The 17,948-nt window shown below is 36.4% G+C and overlaps 1 protein-coding gene across 1 annotated transcript in view; it reads right to left on the bottom strand.

The window, feature by feature from the left end:
* PRIM2 (DNA primase subunit 2) overlaps positions 1-17,948 on the bottom strand; it is a 134,697-nt gene that overhangs the window by 29,698 nt on the left and 87,051 nt on the right. The window contains exon 10 of the mRNA XM_075145262.1: positions 16,793-16,978. Within this exon, the coding sequence (XP_075001363.1) occupies positions 16,793-16,978 (186 nt within the window). The remainder of the gene's footprint in view (positions 1-16,792; positions 16,979-17,948) is intronic.

Genomic DNA, 17,948 nt, shown 5'->3' with positions numbered 1-17,948 from the left:
ATTCTGATACAGAAGATGCATTTCAAAACATATCGTGAAAGAAGAGACACTTAAATTCAGATTTGATTGCTTGAAGTAAACCATGAAGGAGTTGCTTTCAAAACAAACTGAAGCCTCTGAACTTCCGTTCTTTTGCAGACTGCCACTAAAACAAAGTTTCCATGGGTATAACAGCTTGTGGAGGACATAAAGGTAAAAAAATTTAAAGACTACTTTAAACAACAGTTAAAAGCATGTAAAATTGTGACTTCATTTTAATGTTCACCAGTAAGTGTAGGAAAAAAAAATACTAAGTGATTTTTATTATAATACTTGATTCATTTCTACTTCTGGTAAACTGAAATATCTTTGTGATTACAGAATTACACAGCAGTCCTTACTTAAAGATTATTTCTGCAGAACATGATATGATTCCCTTAGCATAATCTTCTTGGTGTAGTATCACCTATACATAGCATTTTTCTTGAATAGAAAGATAGATATATCTGAAAGAAATAAATCCTTTCCATGTTACACTGCACCAATCTCCTAATTCTTTATGGGATTACAATGCCTAAGTACTCCACTGCCTACATTTCACATAGTACTTCAATAATTACACTAGTCATTTTCTCTAGTATCATTAATATTTCCAGAAATTACAAACGTAGAAAAAGATAAAAATGCTATGTATCTATGAATATCACTGTTTCGATATTCCCAAGAATCATTATTTTTGCTAAATATTTGCTTAACCTACTGCAAAATTTTCAGTAAGCAACACTACCAAAAAAAAAGAAAAATCTGAGAGAAAGAACAGCCTTTTTAAGGCAAAAATCAGTTTGTGGGTGACAATTTCACCCATATCAGAATTCCACTAACAAATTAATACACAATCTTATTGAAAATATTAAAAGTTTCGTGCTGGCAGTTCAGAGTGTTACTGAGCATAGAGGTGTAAATTCCTTGTCATTTCAAATGTAACAACTACACAAAGAAATAGTCATGTTTATTAATTATAATCAAGAATTGTAAGGAAATCGGAAATTATAGCAAGAAAATAAATATCTTAGATGGTAATTAACACTGAACAGGTGATGAGAACTTCTGTTGCTTTGTTTTTAAATAGAAGAAAATATTAAATCTTATTTTAAACAGCTGCATTAAAATGGCAATATTTGACAGCACCATAAAAGATACCACGCTTTTCTTAAGTATCTATAAAAATACATTGGTACATTCCTTCAAATAACAAATGAACACTCAATAAACCCAATTACTATAAACATGTTTTATTTTCAACAGTTTTCTGCAGACCATTCTCTACGGTTTTAAGGAACTCGTAAGAAAAGTCTTTCTAATATCAGAGAACAATCTCAAATCCTTTACTAAATATTTACTCCATAACACACTCATTTAGAGAGTTTAATATGAGATTAAAAAAAAAATCCAACAATCAATTTCTAAGCCAAGGAATATCATTCAGTTAGGAAAAAAAACCACATCGCACTGCTGGTACTCCAAGAACTACATGCACACCGACACGTTTCAGATTTTTCTGCTGATGTTTTTCAATTAGTAATTAGTGTTTCTCACATTTCAAGATGGAGAGAAGTTAACTGATGTAACTTGGAAGCGTATCTTTCAGCGGAAGATAAGCAGTAAAGCAACGGGGTTATTCATTTTATCAGAAGTGGCAGACAGAGAATAAAAGTCCCCAAAACATTCAATGGGAAAGGAGAACACAGAAAGCATTATCACTGAAAGAGATGCAAGAGTGTTAACAGATTGCAAAGGAGACACAAATTCAGCATGCGGTACAATAAAAAACGACTAAGAAAGTTAAACAAAAGTAGAATAGTAACTAACTGTTTGCATCTATAGGAATAAGATTCAGCTCCAGACATCTAAATCCAGATGTCTCCCATAATTGTCAATGGAGGTCAATGCAATCAGAGGAGCCTGGGGAGCAATTCAGTTTACCCTAATGTAGGCACCTGGAGGCTCATTAAATAAACCACTCTCTAGCCACTCTTGACTGTATAGGCTAGATCTCTATTGATCATAATGGCAGCTTAGGATCCCAGTGTAAAGAATACGTATACCAAGGAGAAAAGAAATTCAGTAAGCCTGTATCAGAACTGGGAGAAATCCATACTTATATGTATACCACTGCAGCACATATTACAGGTTTTCAGTGAAGATGGATGAAGGCTGGCCAAAGATCCCTGCAAAGTCCAAAAACTAAATTCCTACTGCTTATCCAAGCTCTATCAATACTCTAAACAAAAGTGTTCTCATATGATGTTCTATAGTTTTATTTGAGCACAGTGAACACATAATGTATTTACAGTCTCATGTAGCTCATGATCTATTATACTGTAGCATATACTGTAACATAGATCAGCACATACAATACAAACCTAAACGTATAGAGAAGAAATAGGAAAGAAAACTGCTATCAGCATGAAGAAATGTTGTCACTTTGTGAAGAATCCCAAAATGGATCCAATTGCCCTCTGGTTATAAGACACACCAAGCAATAAAATGCAGGACTGGGACATGAGGTTTAGACTGCACGCTGACAGAGGGTTTACTCTCACTAGCCCATCACAACATCTTAAAGCTGTGGATGAGAAGACAGAGGCATTCAGCAAACCAGACTCCAACACGCCAAAGTGGCAGCCAAATGGACTCCAGAAGAGATTTAGAGGAGAGCCACTACTCTCAGCTCCAGCTCATACCCTAGATATTTGGGATACCTTCTGCGTCATGGAAAAGGGTCCAACATGGATATTAGACAGAAGATTTTTATCATTTAACTCAACAGTCTGCCATGGCAGGCTCCTTCATTCTAGTAGTAATAATCTTCCTTATAAGGAAAGAGAAAGAGCATACCAGAAAGCAAAGCTATCCAAGCAGCTATACTACAAACTGGAACTATAGCAGGGTATGACGACTCCCAGGACCCTGGGATAGCAGAAGAGAAACTCACAAATGAGAGAAGGTCTGAGGAAAAATTGTCTCAGCCATTCCAGGCAACCAAAATCAGCAGGACCTGCCTCATTTTGAACAGGACTCTTGGCATTAAAACAAGAGACACACATTCAACCACAGCACCAGAAGTGAGTCCAAAGGAACAGTGCATATTGATCTGCTCTTGAAGAGCGCTGCTGCTGGTATAGGCTGCAATTCACCCATGCTAGGGTGTTCCCAATTTCAAAGACTTCCACAGGATACTGGAATTAATCCAAGGAAGTCTGGCTCATTACCCAATATTCCAGTTCTACTTAGTACATCTGCCAGAGTTAAAAGATCTGAGCAAGTTCACAACAGTCAAAAGATCTGAGCAAGTTCACCACAGCAGTTGAAGTTCTCTGCCTATGCATCATTTCCAGAGAGCAACCATTTCCTGACACAGCGGAAGACGTCACGTGCTTCCTGAACTGTTTATATTTTATGAGCTGATTGAACTATGCAGCATTCCCTAAACATGCAATCTTTGAAGCAGAGACTGGAAGGTTTTGCACACCTTCTGGACTACTTAAACCACAGAAGTGTTCTCGCCTTTTAAAACCATGTTGCATGGTTCAGGGAGTTCACCTGAGCAAGCTCCCCATCTTGACTGATTAGATATTATTGAATTACTTCATTAATTTATTATTGCATCCCGTTGCAAGCACCCTTGCCGTGTAGCAATGTTATTAGGAATCCTTCACAGATTGTTATTCCTCAATCTATACACTGATCAGAATGACATCTGTAGCCAATTTTAGCATTAGATGACATGTAAGAAGCAAGGTGAGTTAAAAAAACAAAGGCAGGCCTTCTTCATTGATCATGAGATCAAGTGGTAAATTGCTGTTACCATAGGTTATAACAGTCCACCAGCAAAGCAGTCCTCATTCATTAGAGATCTATGACTGACCCAATCTAGCCTGCAATGAGATACAGTAAAGTCCAAGACATTCAATTTTACCCTGAGCCTTTTCTGGATAAATTGATCATTGGAAAAAAATGAAGTAATTCTTAAAATAAAACTACAAGGAGGCTGAGTAATGAATTCGTTTCCTCAGACTGATACGTATTTCTTATGTCTACTCTTGAAACATGTAGACTTAGCTGTTTTTTTGATGCAGTCATAAAAGAATGACAAATACAAGGCATTAAAACACAAAACCACATACAGAGATTTGATGTTTGTCAATCCTTTTGAACATAGAGTAAACTAGATATTGGAGCTCTCCAAACAGCACAGTTCGGCTCCAGAACACTGGCATTCTCTCTGTAAAAACTGCTGTAAAAAGAGATTTTTTTCTGTATTAACAGCACAATAAAAGACAAAATTACATTTTAAGATTATGATCAAAGGAAACAGAAGTGCAGAAAACAGAAAAACAGCCCTTGCTGTCATAATAAGGAGAACTGCTTACATATAAAGACCCTTTTATATTCTATCTTATGCACAGAGTGCACTGTAATCAAGATCTATTTGAACTCCAGACTGCAAGTATGACAAGAGTCTTTCTGCATTCAACGACAGAAGAAAGTTTGTTTTAAAATGCACAAGGCTATTTTCCCCATCTTTTTTTTTTTTTTTTTTTTTTTAACTTTTGTTAGTTCATCATTAATTAAAAGATGACTTGACTGCAGGGAAAATGCAAACAGAAAAATAAAGAAGCTCTACTGCCAGACTGCTCTAAACTGTCTCTACTAGGAGAAGTAACATCATACACCCCATTTTTTAGTGCCTGCTGTAAGGTTCTAAAAACAGGGAAATAACTCTGGTAACAAAATACAAGAAAAAGCCCAACTACTGTAATTCATCTAAAAACCCAATCTTTCTTGTTTATAAAAAAAAATTTCCTCAGATTTTCACTGGTATTGCCCCAGTTCTCATGCTCCAAACCCAACTCCATTAAGTAGATGAATTAAAAAAAGAAAAAAAAAATGGAATTTAAACAACGAAATTTAGAATCATAGAATCACAGAATCATTAAGGTTGGAAAAGACCTTTAAGAGCATCGAGTCCAACCATTAACCTAACACTGCCAAGTCCACCTCTAAACCATGTCCCTAAGCACCACATCTACACATCTTTTAAATACTTCCAGGGATGGTGACTCAACCACTTCCCTGGGCAGCCTGTTCCAAGGCCTGACCACTCTTTCAGTAAAGAAATTTCTCCTAATGTCCAGTCTAAACCTCCCTTGGCGCAACTTAAGGCCATTTCCTCTCATCCTATCGCTAGTTATTTGGCAGAAGAGACCAACACCCACCTCGCTACAACCTCCTTTCAGGTAGTTGTAGAGCGCGATGAGGTCTCCCCTCAGCCTCCTCTTCTCCAGGCTAAACAGTCCCAGTTCCCTCAGCCGATCCTCATAAGGCTTCTTCTGCAGACTCTTCACCAGCTTCCTTGCCCTCCTCTGGACACGCTCCAGCACCTCCATGTCCTTCTTGTAGTGAGGGGCCCAAAACTGAACACAGGATTCGAGGTGTGGCCTCACCAGTGCCAAGTACAGGGGCACGATCACCTCCCTGCTCCTGCTGGCCACACTATTTCTGATACAGGCCAGGATGCCATTGGCCTTCTTGGCCACCTGGGCACACTGCCGGCTCATGTTCAGCCGGCTGTCAACCAGCACCCCCAGGTCCTTTCCTACCGGGCAGCTTCCCAGCCACTCTTCCCCAAGCCTGTAGCGTTGCCTGGGGTTGTTGTGGCCCAAGTGCAGGACCCGGCACTTGGCCTTGTTGAACCTCATACAGTTGGCCTCAGCCCACCGATCCAGCCTGTCCAGGTCCCTCTGCAGAGCCTTCCTACCCTCAAGCAGATCAACACTCCCGCCCAACTTGGTGTCATCTGCAAACTTACTGAGGGAGCACCCGATCCCCTTGTTCAGATCATTGATAAAGATATTACCATAAAGACCACTAGGTTCTGCTCTCCCATGTACAGTGGGCGGGGAGGGGAAAGGTATTTGAGGGACATTTTGTTTTTCTGCTTGTGTGAGTGGACTTAAGAAGGGACATAGGGAACAGGAAAAACTCAGAACACACTACATTATGCAGAATTCACTTTCACAGCTAAATAGCATTGTACATTTCAATACGAAATCAGAACCTAACCTTCTTTCAAGAAGTAATAACCTCTATAATGTTGAAATACTTCAGCCCTATCATAGTAATTTAACTTTCCTAAATCAATATATTACATTTCTGAAACATAAAATTGTGCATAGCACAAATAATATATAAAAGAGCTGTCCTGTCTTTATTCATGAAATTCAATAGATTTCAAAGACATGTGGCAAAATGTTAAATCAATTCTGAAAGTAAAAATACATTTTTATTTACATTGTGCCTATGTGGTATATCAGCAGAGTGCACACTTGATACAACATACTGCTTTTCTGGATGACCGAATATGAAATATAGCCACGATTTGCTGGCTGAATATAGACAGACGGAATATGACAGCTATATGATGTTACAACAATTACATGGACATTATCAAAAGAGAAGGCAAAATATACAGGATTCTGGGTTTTGTTTTGGAAGTCAGTTTACACCATTACAGGAAATCTGAGCATTTAATAAAATAATTTTAAAATATTCTTTCAAACAATTATATCAAGATTAATAAATTCTATCAAAACTTTTTTGTTCAAAAAGCACAGGAACACAACTGGAAGAGACCTGCTATGTCATTCAGTTTGTCCTGGAAGGTAATAAAAAGATACAGATGAATAGATTTGCATCTCAAAAACAGTTAACCCCTGTCTCAGAACTTGCGGTAAATAGCCAAAGAGCTTAAATACTTTACTAGTGGTGGCAATGTACAGCAGGTGGTTATAAAGAGAGAGCTGTATGGTTAAGAGAGTATTTGACACAACCTGCTAAAGACCGTATTTAGTGACACTCAGATACTTCACAATTGCTGAACTTAGAAATTTGGCAACCAGATAGACAAATCCATCTATTACTTTTCTTAAAATGTCATGGACTTACTTACTTGCTGCTGCTGTGATGGCTAATAAAACAGAAACCTCTTCTGACAAGTACACAGTCTTTCTACAGAGATAATAAAGTGCAAGTCTGAAAAGTGGTTCAAGATTACAAAAAGAATCTTAGAAAATTAAAGGTCTGGCTGTAACATCTGTTTTTATACATGCAATTCTAAAAAGATACTACAGTACGGAAAGAAAACATGTGTTGTTGGGAATAAAACAAGTCATAAGAGACCAGACTCTGATCTAAATTAGTTTTAGTACAGGAAAGATATTTATTGCTTTCGTTCCTGTCAGTGCAAGAACCTCATCACCAACCTGCTCATACACTAGATTACTAAATACAAATTTCAGTACCTAATATGTAACAACTACGAAAACTGATCCTATTTCTTTTTATGGTAGCTAGTATAGTTAAAAAACATCACTAAAATTATGCCAGCACTGTAATTAATGTCCTGGAAGAGAGATTATGTAGCTAGAGCTCTTCTATGTCCCTAAGAGATGCCATAGGCTGAAAGACCGTCCAAAATTTTCCTGTAAAATGTAAGTCAGATGATGAAAACTGAAAATCAAAAGTAAGGGCAGATACATTTTTAACAGGTTAAAAAAAAGGCTGAAAAAATTAAAGTACTTTAAAGCGAATAATCATAGCAAAATGCCACCATATCTTTGGCTTCACAATAAAGACTGGCGAATTCCAGTCTTAAAATAACATCATTGAGAAATCTGGTAGCAATTGAAAAAGGGACTGTGTTCAGAGTGAAAGAGCACAGATTTTTACCATAGCACTTATTACTGTGATTCCTAGAATAATTATGTGCCCACACAATAACCTCCAAGTATATCATAGTCTAAAATTACGTTTTCTAGTATATCATCATCAGTTGTGGTCTATTTGAATAACACCCATGAAACAAAAATATGGTGAAAAATAACGTTTTTATACCAGCTCCATTTCATTGAAGAAATATTGCTTTAAGATTTCAAATCTATTACACAAAAATTAACCTTTTTTTTAAAAACAAAGTTTCTATAACAAAAATACTGTCTTATGAAAAAAAGTTAAAATATAAAATGACAAATAGTGAAACAGATTCTTGTCAATATTCAGTAAGCTTAGATAACTGTAAGATAACAGTAATTTAAGGCCTGAGAAAAGAAAGTTTCAGAGGGAAATACACAGAAGCATGACTGAGTTTAATATGCATCTATGTTAGCTACAGGGCATAATTAAAACTACATCACTCTCTTAAATCTACATAATTATGTCCCAAAGACACTTTCTCTTCAGTAACCTTAACTTTACCAATAAACCAGTAAGGGCCTCGGGTTTAAAAGGTCAGGCAGTATTGTTTTAAAGTAAAATACATCCTTACAAGTAAAAGGGTAAAAAAGTAAGGTTTTGGGTTGGGTTTATTCCTTCTAGTGCTCCTTCTAGTGCTCAGAACTCCAGATGTGGCAGGAAAACAAAATTCTAACGCACGCTGAAAGAAAACAGTACCAAGTGAAGTTGCAGATTATTCCCCTGCCAAACGGTACAGGAATTGATTGCAGCATCTACCACCGGGGGGGGGGCGAAGTGAACATGGCTAATTTTGGAAACGCCAATAACTCCATTAATTGATACTAAAAAGCATCATTAATTTGGGGGGGGAGGGATCCCTTTACCAGTGAATATTCTACCTGCAAATTTAAATACCACCCAAGTTAACTAGTTGAATTCAATAGCACAACATTATGCACCGCTTACCATGTATTACTAATCTTACTCAAATTTTTTAAACTTCTGTATACAGTTAAATCATGTGCAGGCTATATATACATATATATACACACACACTACATTTTTTTTTAATTTATATATTTATATTTACATAAAGTTGTAAGTTAACAGTACCTTTCCAGTGACGATTACATATATTGCATATGGGCAGAAACGGTGAAAAACTGATTCCTTTAATCTTATTTTGCTGAAGTAAGTGGTAGGACATTTTTACCATGTATCACAAAGAACATCTAATCTTATATTCACATCTGATTTCTCATCATCTGACTGCTTATATGGCAACTGGAGCTATGATGTGCTTCATTTACTTGCCTAATTTGGAAAAAAAAAGTAAAATGGACTATGAGAGAAAGAGCCACAGAACACATATCTATATTCTTCGTTTAATAAAGTGGTCAGAGCAGCAGTACCTACAAACTTGCATACATTTGTGTGAGTATTGCGAACAATGTAGGTGTTACTGGTAAATCCCTTTGCAGCAAAGTCAGGATTTCCTATTTACAGGAAAGTAGAAATAGTATCAAGTGCTTTGCAAAACTTGTATTATTAATCATATCATGCAGTAATGTCCATAAATACAACATGGCATGTTATTTTAATGACAGCAATTCCACACTACTATTTAACGGTAAGTCCTAAAAAAATCACCATCTGATGCAAACAACTTTAAACTACTTTGATTTGATCTCACGATGCTTAATTAAACAGGAAGCAAACAGCTGTCTCTAGCTCTAACTAGATGAGCTATTTTTTTTGCAGTCTTTCCACAATGATTGTGTCCACAACACTAAACAGAAGTAACATCGACAATGCTGACAGTGACTTCCCTTTAGCCACAGGCCAGGGTTATATGTTTACAGGCATTGCTAATATTCTCTACATTTGATACAGTCAGTGAGGAATCTTATCCCAGCTCCTTCCTATGCAGAATTTAACAGAACTCTGCAACAAGTTATTCATGTTTGATTGCACTTCTTAGAATACAATCAAATGCAACCCCTGCGAGCATGCTTTCTCAGTCCTCTCACTTCCAGAATCCATTACAGATCTCTTCCCTACTGCTTTGATCAATACGTATACAAAACAAATTGAAGAAATCAAACCACACAGACCAGTATGTCAGTAATATGCTAACAGTACTCATCTGAGTGTTTCAAAATTCTGAAATGCCCCACAAGAGAAGGGAACAGAATGCTAGCAAGCATAAATGAATGCGCACAGGACACGAAGGACAAATTCCCACCTATAAAAGACAACTTTAAATAAAAATGATAATCTATGATAGCAAGAATCTTGCATAGACTTAACATACTTACTGTGATAGACTTATTGCCAAAAATAACCCAATTTTAATGGCAATTGAAACCTATTTCCATTCAGCTAAAGAAGGATATTATGATTCCTTGGACTAAACTCCGTGGCCAGACCACAGAGAAAACGTTTTGCAAGAAATTCCTAGTTTTCAGGCTCAGCTGTAACCGCTCATATGGAACCAAATGGGGAAGAATAATAGCTGTCTACAACGTAAGTCCTCAGAATTTTCAGTTATTTGAGTCCAACTACCCACTGTTTCTTATTAGCAAATTACTATAGACAAAGGAAAGAAAACAAAATCTTTTTCCAACTACGACCAAAAACAAAGCTGTACTAATTCAGCTTGATTCAGATGCAACAAGAGCAATCCATGCATTTATGGCTTCAAGTCATGCTTTTAATTCCCATGCCTAGCTGTATAAATTTTTACTATAAAACAAATTCACTCAAAACACCTCTTCTGCATATTGTTTATTAAAATATAAAATGAACTCCAGACTATCCTCTTCAGCCGAGATCACGCCAGATAATCGAACTCAGCAGCCATCCCTCTTCACATGAATATCACCTTCAACAGTTATGTCCCATTTGAACAATGCACTTGTTAACCTCCAGGCTTCAATTTACATGCAAAAAAAACATTAAGGAAGCTATACGAAAGGAGTCGATCTCCTGATGATTCATTCACTGCCATAAAGCTGATTTCCGGAAATTAACATGACTATGGAGTTCAGACTATGGACATTTTTAACTTGGTGTTCAGTGTACCACTGTGGCAAAAGCTGTTCAGCTCCTAACAACCAGCATCTTGGTTGAGTCACTTCACAGTTTTGCACAAATACTCTGATTTCATAGACCTGGATGTTCAGAGCAATGCCACAAAGCACTATACCAAAAAAAAAAAAACAACCCCAAACCAAAACAAAGCCACACAAAAGAACTTGGGAATAGCGAAATCTGAAAGTCCTTTTCTTTAGCCTTTGGGGTTGAAATTCAAATTAAATATTAATTTTTACTTCAAGCCTACTTGCCTAGGATACACCTGGACCACCTACTGTCTTGAAACTCCCATAACAATTGCACATTACTGGATTTTTCTTCAAACTTACATTTAAAGAAAAGGTTTAATATAAATTCAATAGTAAGTTTGGGAATCAAACTGAGTCACGTAAATCAAAATGCATTTTCATGTTTCTTCTGACAATTAAATCACTTTTAGCCTGCTATTAAAGCAATTTCAAGAGCTAACTTTGTAGAATACAAAAAACATTTGGAAACATATCATAAAAGTATTTTGACATTCTTTATGCTCAGTTATACTAGGTAAGCATAGCCATTCAACTTATAATAATGTTATGAATGGAGTGTCATTTTGCCAATACAGAATAAAAATGATTCACTCAAAATCTTTAAAATTCACTTGTTCTATCTCACTACAACTAGAGTATGAAATGATAATTTCCAAATACTGAAAGAGAAATACAGATATTAAGGGTTCTACTGAAGCTAATTTTTACAGTCACCAGTGGAAGGACAAAAAATTATATTTCATTTTATGATAAGTTTAACACAAAACTACAATTTAATCAAGAACTTGACTATCTAGTCCCCTGATAACCAATGAAAGCAAGGGCAATATGCTTAACTATATTAATGCTTTGTTACGATGACAAGCTCTTCCACTTCCACAGATTTCAGGCAGATAAGATTTTACAGGTAATATATGCTGCACTTTTATTACATTTTTTTATATCCTAGAAGAAAGCAAACATTTTCTTAAAGTTCTATAGTAGCCTTTACATATCTCAGGAGAATTCAAGCCTAGCCATTGTCCTGGTTTCGGCTGGGATAGAGTTAATTTTCTTCCTAGTAGCTGATATAATGCTGTGTTTGGGATTTAGTATGAGAATAATGTTGATAACACATTAATGTTTTAGTTGTGCTACGTAGCGTTTAATCTAGTCAAGGACTTTTCAGCTTCCCATGCCCTGCCAGGTGCACAAGAAGCTGGAAGGGGGCATGCCAGGACAGTTAACCCAACTGGCCAATAGAGTATTCCATACCATATGACATCATGCTCAGTATATGAGCTGGGGGCAGTTGGCCATGGGGCAGCGATCGCTGCTCGGGGACAGGCTGGGCATTGGTCGGCGGGTGGTGAGCAATTGCATCATGCATCACTTGCTTTGTATATTCTTTTATTATTATTATTACTACTACTACTATTTTACTTTATTTCAATTATTAAACTGTTCTTATCTCAACACACGAGTTTTCTTACTTTTAGTCTCCCAATTCTCTCCCCCATCTCACTGGAGGTGGGGGGAGTGAGCAAGCAGCTGTGTAGTGTTCAGTTGCTGGCTAGGGTTAAACCACGACACCATCTATGTGCATTACAGTACTACTGATGTACAATTTTTTTGAGTTTAATCTTTATAGAGCAATTTCAGTTATATTTACATCTTTATCTCTTAGATGTCAAATATTGTGGCTTGCTGTTCAACATGTCACTCTAGGCTGCAGATTTGTGAAGTTTAAATAATTCAAGAATAAAAGTAGCAAATGACATTCAATTAGGGAATTACAATTAAAAATGTGACAGAATAAAGATCCTTTTCTGATTTATGAATCAAAATATGTTCCCAAAATAGTAGGCACCATTACCCAATATAAAGGGAGCAAGTAAAAAAAGAATCCAGCTGCAAAATCAACCCCCAAATCTCAAACAAATGAGAAAGTAAAATACCAAAACCAAATGTAGCCAACTGACTGATAAAGAAAATATTTCTGGGGATTTAAGGAGGTGAAGGTTGTTTTAAAGAACCACCACATCATCCATGCAGCATAAATTGCACTGGAGATAGTTGTGCATGCTTAAAGCACTGCCCTGCAGATTATCAAGTGCCTATTTCTATTTTCATTTAAATACACGGGGTTTTTTCATAATATAATTGTATAGACCTACAAAGTGTTATAAGCGCTTTTAATTTACATCTATATGTTATATTTGTTTATTCCTTATGATCTTGTCTCCCTCTAGTGGCTGGCTCTCACAAAACTGTACTTCTACCTGCATTCAGACCTGTATGCAGAATCACAGGACAATTCAGGCTGGAAAGGACCTCAGGAGGTCTCTAGTCCAAGCTCCCCCTCATGGAATTTCTGGTTGGCCCTGGTAGGAAAATTCAGTACCAGCTGTTTGCAATCAAGGTAAAGCCTCACTCCTGAATCCAGATTCAAGGACCTCCTAAGATCATCTGGAAAAGAAATGGAAGAGCCAGGAAAATCAAATCACTGGAACTATCTCACTGGAATGTGTCTTCATCCCAAAGTTTCATCACTTCTTAACAGAGTAGAAGATATGTTCCTTTGCATATTGATGCAGTATATGGCTGGCAATTTGCCTGTTCTCAGTTTCATATATGATCATCATGTGTGGAAGAAACACATATTAATAATCAACCAAAGCTCAAAAGCTTCATTGTGAAGGGTTTGCTTCTTTACCAACCACAGATCCTGAGCAAGGTTAAGTCTGAGTAAACTTTCCTCCTCCTTCTTCCAGGAAAATGTCTGGCATGAGGACCTTCACTAGTGGGAAGGGATGAAGAGTCATACCTCAGACAGGAACCTCTGACAACTAGAAAACAACCTGCTCATTGCCGCTTGTGATCAACTGCTACAGAAAACAACCAGCCATATGAAACTGCAGCAGGATGATCTGGAAAATTAAGTCAGGAAGAATAAGAGGCTTCACTAGCCTGAATGCCACCACACCCCCCAGGACAGAGTCCTAGAACACAGGGGCTAAAGAGCCATGTCTTGTTCTCAGTAAGAAGTCACAAGGACAAGAAAGTTGTTCTGTCATCAGGATAATTCTGTAAATACAGTAACACTTAGGTTTTGGAGATTTATTTAAAAAAAAAAAAAAACAACTCTTGCACAATTATCGGATGCACTTCAGTAGCATATGCAACAATAATAAAAATCAGTGCAATATCAAATTGCAGAGTAAAATCAAATAATCGGAGTACTATAAGAGAGTGTTCCGTACCACTGTGCACCAAATACTGCTAGGAAAAAGAATATACATATCACAAGTTTATAGGTAGCAAAGGAAAGCAGAAAGTGATGGGTTGCCTTAAAGTCATCCATCTGTATCAAAACCTTGATTCCAAGGCTATTAGCTAAAGAAGTAACTGAATAATGCCTTAAAGAAATTGATCCAGCTTTCATTCTTTCCTTTGTTCTAAACATCGCATCATCTTTCAAGGCTCTGATTTCACATTCACAGACTAATCATACAAATAGATCTGAAAATAATAACAGCCAAATAACAATCACCGCTATAAGAGGATTTTATTTTCAATTATCAAACCATTTTAAAAACTGGACTTTAATTATTTAATTTGTCTTGATTCATCTTATTACTTTCTTGTTTCAAGTATTTTAAAAGCATACTGGAGTTACCCCCCTCTTTTTTTGGGGCAGGGGGGAGTTATTTTTTAAGCAACAAGAACAGGATGTGAAAGAATCTAGGGTAATTAATATCTGTTTAGAGTAAGATTACATTTTATAGAAAAAACAAACCAGCCTTAAAACAACACTGAGGTTATGAAGCCAACTGGCATAACCATTCAGTCAGAAATAACACATCCACCACAATTTGACAGTTGATCCTATCATCTGAACAACAATAATTTACCATTTAGGCACTCTTAGCCTAGCAATTTTCAGAGTAATTTTAACTACAGTGCCTAAAGAAGAAAATGTTTTATTTTGCACTCTGCATTTGTCTCTGTTGTGAACATGCCAACACATGATCATTCCCCCCGCCAACAGAGCATCTCTACTAGTTTCAGTGCTTTCTTTGTAGGCACTACTTGATTTTTTTTTTTTTCCACTGAATACATGGTTCCACACTTCATTTACAATATACAGATTCCTCTCTAAAGGTAAAATATTGTTTCTTAAAAACTTTTCTACAGTGTTTTTATCAATGAGCCCTGGGGTATGTCCACATTAGTAGTTCTTTTTGGTGCAAATTTTCCTTGTGCCTATGCTTAGCCTGGTGATAAGTGCGCTGCTGATGTGTTCAAGGAAACTTCCTTCCTCCTGAAGACTGAAGTTGTGTGCCAAGAATTCTTAGGATTGAGAACTAGTGTAAATGTTGCAGCCATTAAAGATGAATGTGAACACACAATTTTGAAACCATAACCATTTGCAGCAAATTGAACACTCCCTCTTTGCAATACACAAGTCAATAACGAATAATTAACCTTAGTCTTTAGCAAGTATCATGCATGTATCTTCACAATGCTCTGGTGAGACAAAACAGTATCATTATCTCCACTCCACAGGAAAGGAACAATGGCATGAGTGTCAGAAAATAAAAATGTCAAAAGAAGAAAGTACCAATAAGAATTGTATTAATCTTCTTTTTTTTAGGACATTAAATATTATATGACATTTTACTGTGAAAAACTACAGGCCATTGACTTCAGTTACAGGTGTGAAAAATCAGCTTTTTTTTTTTTACCCCAGCCTGAAGTTGGTTATCTAGAACTTGAGAAGAATGCAGTAACTACAATCCCCTGCTTCATTCACAATATGCTTTCTAACTTTCGAAGCTAAACACAGGATCATAAAACTTCATTTATTTCTAGGGCCTATGAATAGAGATGCTATAGTAGAAAGTCATAACCCTGTGATTGAAAACAGGATCCAAGGTGCATACACATCTTCATACGTGTGCATACACCTAGGCTCAAAGCACAAGTAGGTGGAATTGGACCTATTCACACAATATTTTTTTAAAACAGAAAGAATAAATGTATGCATTTACATTGTTATTGTTTCTGATAGCTTGTTTTTGTTCTTTCAATTTTCTTTAAGCACAGGAAATTCCAAATGAAAAGTCTGTATTTTCCTGAATTCAACTAGTAATTAATTGGCATTCAACTGCAAAATTTAATTATGACCTCTCTTGATTCTACCTAGGCTGTTCAAAGTAAGGAGCAGGTCACAAACCTCCAAAAATTAGTATACATTTTTCATGCCCTCAAAGAGACAGCACATTTATGTTACGCTTTCCTCACTCACAATACTCTCAAAAATATTAGCAAGGGTTAGGCCAATGACTAATATGTCAATAATACTGCCCATGGCACTGAACAGCATTTTCTCACTATTTCCTTGAACATATTCTTCTGTCTTCATTCACCTCCAGTTTCTTCTTTTATTCTTAGACTGTAAATTTGCTAAGGCAAGCTCACCTCACACACAGCTGTCCAATTAATTTTTTTTTTAATTAACCAACAAAAAAAAGCTAACCTTGCCTTTCAGATAGTACTGTTTGTGCTCACTTACCTGCTTGGTGAATTGATTTCGTCACATAGTACCTGTATTTCATAAAGGACAGTGGTTTCCTGGTGATTTAGTGGTAAAGTAAGATTTTTCAAGTCCTCATCTATAAAAAGCCTCTTTGTGGCTTGCCTTTTTTCCCCATGCTTCAGGATAATGACCAACAAAATGAATAAAATCATAAGCGAAGAGAGAAAAAAACCCTCCACCTTTAAAAGACATTACTATGCCTTTTGCCCAATTATCTATTTTAACAAGCATCTATTCAAATATGTAGCACAATGTACACATTAACTACATCCTCACATTCACATATTTAGATATTTTTCATTTGTTGAATTACCTTGTCTGCATCCACTTTTCCTCTGATAAATTCTTTCTTCCAAAATTCCAGTGCCTGTTCCAGAGTCAAGCCGATGCCTTTTAAGAACAGTCCGTATTGCATACGACCTCCATGACGCAGATGATGGTTATCACGCAGGGCTTTGTGCAATTGGCGCATGCAAAGAGGGAATGATTTCACAGAAAGCTGTGGAGAAAAATTTGTGTTTAAGGCATACTGATCATTTAATTTGTAGGATATATGCTTACTGTGATTATTAATTAGCTCCACTTGAAAATGCCAATGGCTGGAAGAAAAGATATGCATGTGCAGAGCGCCTTGGGACTGATGATAACACAAGTGTGTCCATAAGCCGTCAAATCCAACAACCATCTCAAGAACAAAATCCAAAGGACAGAGTAAATACAGGTTGTACTATCAGACTATCTTCAGCTACGAAGTAACACAGGTTTAATTGCTGTCAGGAAAAAAATATCCACAGTTCCACTACAATGTTTCTTGCTTCTTTCTTATTTTAGCTTCCGGAATGGCAAGGTGACTTTTGTTAGAGTTTTTGGGGGCTGGGGGAGGGTATGGGTTTTTTTAAACATCTTTGAAAAACTACAAGCAGGAGTAAAATCCATTGCAACTGATCTGCAGATTTTTTCCCTGAAGAATACTATTTCTTATAAAGCAAGACCTCAGAGATAAAAAAAATGTAACATTCAAGTTTACTTGGGCTTTGCATTTTTATTTTCAACATCTGAGCTGTGCCATGGAATTCACTACCAAAGGAACAATGTCATGGTTAAGATGGACACTGAAAACACAAATTATTTCCAAAGTTCAGATAAAGGAGTTGTAATGTATTTTTGATTGTCTCTGCACTATTGATGTGGTTTTACAATCCATTTTATTTACTTCCTTGTTTTGAAAAACCCTTCTGTTAAGTCAAAAGTCAAAAAAAGAGCACTGAAAAGACTAATATTGCAACACAATAATCATAAACTAAACACCATGGGTTGCAAAATTATTAAATAAGTAAGTTTTGTTAAACTCTGTTTATAATTATGTTAGGTATTTGTGAAAGTACACAAAATTAAGCAGCAAGTTAAGCAATTCATTATAGCTCCAGTCTAAATCCCAGCTAGATGCATTTTCAGTTAATTCTGCTCCA

The sequence above is a fragment of the Calonectris borealis genome, chromosome 3 (assembly GCF_964195595.1).
Source record: "Calonectris borealis chromosome 3, bCalBor7.hap1.2, whole genome shotgun sequence".
NCBI lineage: Eukaryota > Metazoa > Chordata > Aves > Procellariiformes > Procellariidae > Calonectris > Calonectris borealis.
The sequence above is the reverse complement of the archived record's forward strand: the minus strand, read 5'-3'. Positions and strand labels throughout refer to the sequence as shown.